Source organism: Helianthus annuus, chromosome 4, assembly GCF_002127325.2.
Source record: "Helianthus annuus cultivar XRQ/B chromosome 4, HanXRQr2.0-SUNRISE, whole genome shotgun sequence".
NCBI classification, from domain to species: Eukaryota; Viridiplantae; Streptophyta; class Magnoliopsida; order Asterales; family Asteraceae; genus Helianthus; species Helianthus annuus.
In genome coordinates this window covers 94,619,356-94,624,842 of record NC_035436.2, presented here as the reverse complement: position 1 = coordinate 94,624,842, position 5,487 = coordinate 94,619,356, and the positions used below count along the sequence as shown (strand labels likewise).

General features: G+C 35.6%; 1 protein-coding gene across 3 annotated transcripts; it reads right to left on the bottom strand.

The window, feature by feature from the left end:
* Nucleotides 1-3,382: 3,382 nt before the first annotated feature.
* Nucleotides 3,383-5,131, bottom strand: LOC110879717 (suppressor of disruption of TFIIS). 3 transcript variants are annotated; one of them, XM_022128234.2, is made up of 7 exons: nt 4,988-5,131; nt 4,851-4,916; nt 4,678-4,775; nt 4,470-4,595; nt 4,183-4,395; nt 4,035-4,100; nt 3,383-3,726 (listed from the first exon to the last, which is right to left on the bottom strand). In XM_022128234.2, exons 1-7 carry the CDS (start codon nt 5,022-5,024, stop codon nt 3,616-3,618), a joined length of 717 nt encoding a protein of 238 aa, XP_021983926.1. In that variant the 5' UTR covers nt 5,025-5,131; the 3' UTR covers nt 3,383-3,615. The 3 variants fall into 3 exon arrangements, with proteins under 3 accessions (XP_021983926.1, XP_021983927.1, XP_035845531.1); XM_022128235.2 differs by having other exon boundaries at nt 4,847-4,916; nt 4,988-5,009; XM_035989638.1 differs by lacking the exon at nt 4,988-5,131 and having other exon boundaries at nt 4,678-4,778; nt 4,847-4,868.
* Nucleotides 5,132-5,487: the final 356 nt, after the last annotated feature.

Sequence of the window (5,487 nt, the reverse complement as noted above, 5' to 3'; positions counted from 1 at the left end):
ATTTTTAATTAAAAAATTGTAAAAAAAAATTGGTGTGTTTTTTAGGCATTTTTTAGTTAGTTTTCGCAATAAAAGTGGTTTTCATTTGAATCATCCCATATATATATATATATACATATATATATATATATATATATATATATATATATAGAGAGAGAGAGAGAGAGAGGAATGTTAACGTACATTACGGCTTAATGTACGTCACGTACGACAGGTAATTACGCACGTTCATTTTAAAATCACGCACGTTATAATTCAAAAATCCAAAATCACGCATGTTGAAACACAATAATCACGCATATTGAAAACATTAATCACGCATGTTATAGAACAAATCACGCACGTTGTTATACGTGAAGTACGTTAAGCCGTAATGTACGATATACTTTTTCTCTCTCTCTATATATATATATATATATATTGGGGACCGCTAAAATAAGAACCACCTCGAGTTGTAAGAACTGTGAGAACTACACCGTACGGGGCGAGGTGGACCAATTTTTTTTTCATAAACGTAGATGCGTGTATTATAAACACATTTGTAAAAAAAATTCAAAAAAACAATGTCGCGTGTGTAGTTTTGAGCACCACAAGTTTGTGTTTACGGGTACCGTAAATCTTACCGGATAATTTACGGTACCCGTAAACACAAACTTGTGGTGCTCAAAACTACACACACGACATCTTTTTTTTTGAATTTTTTTACAAATGTGTTTGTAATACACGCATCTACGTTTATGAAAAAAAATTTTGGTCCAACTCGCCCTGGATCAAGTAGTTCTCACGGTTCTTACAACTGGATGTGGTTCTTATTTTAGCGCAATTCTATATATATATATATATATATATATATATATATATATATATATATATATATATATATATATATATATATATTAACAACTTAACAAATAATCTACCTACCAAAGTGAACAAACAAACAAAACAAATGCAAGTCCTAACAAACATTCAATATGAGAGACTTGTACAAGGTCGAACATAGACCTAAGTGTCTAACGAGTTTAGGACACTTGTAGGTTGTGTGATACATATACGGAACCCCAAGATTGTTAGCGGTTAGCATGCAATGCAAGCAGTGAGTTCATGTCCCCCTCTTTTAAAAGCTTTTCAGTTTTTAAACTTTCGGGCGAGATACATGTAACAAGTGGTATGATAAGCTAGGGAATGAAACAAACATAGATCATGTGCGCATAGGTTAGAAACATAAGTAGCCATTAATCACACATACAGACCGAGGAACGAAAGTGGTAGATCTATAGGGTTGTGACGAGCCCCACTCCTGGTCCGTGAGACCGTTGGAGTGCTTTTGTGTCCCATGTCGAGGATATTCGACACAAAAATCGTCTAGGTTTGGTTGCTTCCATGTCGGCACACATATTAATGTCCTTGCAAAACATTAATGATAACAGATTTTATAGACGTTTTACATGCCGGATTTCATTACAAACATATTTCAAATGTTTTAAAGATTCATTTGATACAAAATAAAACACATGAATTCACCAACTTTTGTTGACGTTTTTACTTAACATGTATTTTAGGAAATGAGTGGACTTTGCTTGGAAACAAGACAAGAACAAGAGTCGGGAATTCGATGCCATCCTTTTGAAGGGTTTGGTTCACATATTCCGTCTTCGTGCGAAATATGAAATGCAAAGCCTTGATTTGTATAAACTATATTTTGTTTACAAGTCTTTTGTCAAACTTAAAACTTTGGATTGTCTTTCATGAACAACCCATGTGACTTGTAATTTCATTTAAATCAATCGTATGGATGGACATCATACTTATCTTATTCATATACCATGTTTACTTATTCGAATGCAATGATAACTTATCAAGATCACATCTTGCGCTTCCGCCTACGAGTGGGTGTGACACTAGTGCCCGCTGAATACTACGACATTGCAAGGACTTCCTATTCGCTGACCTACGTTCTTGTCTGTTGGAGGGCCAGAACACCCGCAAGGTGCAACGAGGTAATAACAAGAGTTTAACCCATGCCTCAACAGACTCCGGCATAGCGACCACCTTGCATAATGCAACAGTTAAGGCTCGAGCAAACGCCATGCGACAACTAAGAGATATACTCTTAACTGTCATGATGGGGAGAGAGAAGACCCGGTCAAGGAGGGCCACGTCCATAACCAGTGGCGGATCCAGGATTTTTTTCCTATGGGTTCACTTTTTTTGGATGGTCAAATTTTCACAACCATACGTTATAATTTTCGGGTCAGGCCAGCTTGGGTCGGGTCGGGTCACGGAACGTAATAAAGACCTAAATTTCATATCAAATTTCTATTAGCATTAGCCCAAAAATTCAGGTTTCATAAAAACTAAAATTGCTAAAGAGCTAAACCTTATATCAAATAAAAAAACTATCCTATGAAAACCACAAATCACAAGTAACGAATTCATATCAAAATCTATCTTCTATTGAGTATTTGAGTTAAAATTGAAAGAAACTTTACCTCAGATTTCGCCTACTTTGATGCTTAAAACCGTTGAGTAAATGAAGGGAGGACTCAAAATATATCAAAGCACTATCTGCATTTGCACCGTCTGCCACCAACAATATCATCATCAACAAACACTTTTATAATGTAAAATTACTCTAGAACAAGGCCCTAGACCAAAAACTAAAGCTGGTGAATTTAACATACCTAACTAAAAGATTAGCCTTCTTTCTCTAGTGTCACTATAAAACCAAAACTTCATTCAACAATATCTGGAATGAATCCACAATTTATGAATAAATATCACAAGACAAACTAGAGTAGCTGCATTACACTAAACCATCAAAACAATTTAGAACAAGTTAAAACATCAAAACAGTTCATTTCAAGCTATCTTACAATTTAACATCATTGTTAAAACATCAAAACAGCTCATTTAGACGGTCGCCGGAGAAGAACGACGCCGGAGAAGGATGGCCAGAGGAGAGGAGGTGGTCGCCGGAGAGGGTAAGGGTGAGGGTGAGGGTGGATGCGGTGTTTTCTTGTTCTTGCGACTTCACTTTTCTTTTCTTCTGCTGCGTTTTGTTTTGTGTGAGTGTAACCCTAAATGGGTTTTTCATTAAAGGAAAAAAAAAAAAAACGAAATAAAAACATAAAAAATGCCCAATGCGGGAACAACCAAAGCTTTTAGTTTATGGGTTCCCTTTGTATTTTATTTATGGGTTACTTTTTGGTTTACTATATATATTTACACTAAAAATTAAAAACCGACTGGGTTCCTGGGAACCCGATACTTTTACATAAGTCCGCCCCTGTCCACAACCACTACCCAGAGGAAACAACCTTAACCCAAACATATAATGCGCGCATGCAACAAAAGAGCTTGTATTTTTAGAAGTTACAAGTTCCATCACAAATACACACGACATTATCATTATAACTAATTTATTAGTTACAGTTGAACATTTATTTATCCTAGTTTGCCTTTGAATACATACAAACCAAACAAGTAAAGTTGATATCATTGTTTATTAGACACTGATAACAAATTAATTAGCTTCAATTCTCTACAGACATTGCCATGAGTTTGTTTTATATGTACGTTCCGAGGCACGGTTTATTGTTGTTTTACATTCATTTACACAGTCAAGTGCGGTTTTGCGAACCATATTTCAGGAATAACTTGCGACAGGTCATGTATCTTCTCCAAAGCATAATCTGCTCCATTTGTCACCATTGTTTTTCCAACCTGTCCAAGAATTAACAATTAATCATCTAGAAAAATAAGAAATAATTATCCGCCTTTTAATCTCAAAAGAAAACGTATTATAAATGTCAATTATTTATTGAAATAGCAATAGAAAATGACAGCCAAATTGGGTTTTAATAAAACTTATTATTATTGGTCAAAATATACCAATTACATTTGATAATCATCATAAAAAAATCACATATGAAGTCGCTTTTATGGATGGAAACTTTATAATATTATTGTTAGTTATAGTTAAAGTTATTTGTATCTAATTTATTTATTTAAATTTAAAAGTGAGAGAATACCACAGCGGTATGAAGTCCAACAGCTTTGGCTGCTGCAATATTTCCAACGTTGTCGTCAAAAAACAGCTGTGAAATTAAACAAACACAAAGACGTCATTTAAATTAAAATATAATATAATTATTGAGAGTTGATTGGAGGTGGTAATACCGTTGTGGTAGGGTCAACCTGAGCAGCGTCAATAGCAATATTGAAGGCCTCTAATGAAGGCTTCAGAACCACAGGGAAGTCCTCCGACTTGGACTTGGAATTGAATAGATTCGGATTCATGGTCTCAAAACAGATGATCTGCTCAAAGCAGTCGGCTATTCCAAGAAGATTCAACGCCTTGATCGCATGGGCTCGATCCGAATTTGTGAATATCTAAAAGAAAGTAACATACTTGTAATTCATTCCTAAGGTAGGAAAAAATCAGAGCAGTAATTAGTATAACTTACGATTTTGCGTTGAGTGATGGTGAGCAAAAGGTCTCTTAATTGATGATCTGGGTTGATTAGATGGTAAGGCAACCTTCCGTGCACGATGCTGTGGTATTCATCGGCGTCCACATCATAACCTAACGCCTGCACGCACAGATTGATTGTAATTGGTGATCTATCTATCATCTAACTCATTCCAGACAGACAGACAGACAGGGTGACTTACTCGTAACCCAGCGAGAGTGCTTCCGTAGGTTTTGAAGAGTTGAACACGAAGAGCAGAAGCTTTCCTCGGTTCAAATCCGCATTTTTCAACTAAAAAATCTGCTAGAAACAAATTAATCGACTGATTAGAATCTTATTTTTCACTTGCTTTCTGTGTGTGTGGTACCTACCTACCATCTATGTTACGCTTGGTGGCGTCACCGAATCCGATGCTTGAAGAGTACAGAGTATCATCCAAATCTGCGATTAATGTCCATCTTCAAGATTTCTCCAACATAACAGAGAATAAGAAAGAAAGAATGCATACATACCGAAGATGAGAGAATCGAAAGGGGAGTATGAATCCATGATGGAGAGATTGAAATTTGTAAGCAGAGGAGGATCAGAGGGGAAGAAAGGAACGGTATTTATAAGGGAAGGGAAGGAAGCGATTTGATTGATGACTCATTTTCGTTACTATTATTCTAATGCGTAACGTGATAAACGAGTATATTATTCACCGCGTTGGTCCCCCCACATAATATTTTAATCCTTCGGCCCACTTGAGGACTCATGATTTTTTTTCATTGGGTTTATTTTTTTGTGTTAAAAATTTACCAATCAAACATTAAAATTTTTGGGTCGGTCATCGTAGTCAAGTCGGGTCAGATTGGGCCTAGGAAATAAAGTAGAAGCATTAAGTGGACATGAAACCAACACATTATTAATAACCATTTTCAAAAATCAAGTTATCAAACTGTGGTGATTAATAAGTTGCTTGAAACCAAAAGCTACCTAAACAACACAACTACTTCACATAACTTCAAAATTT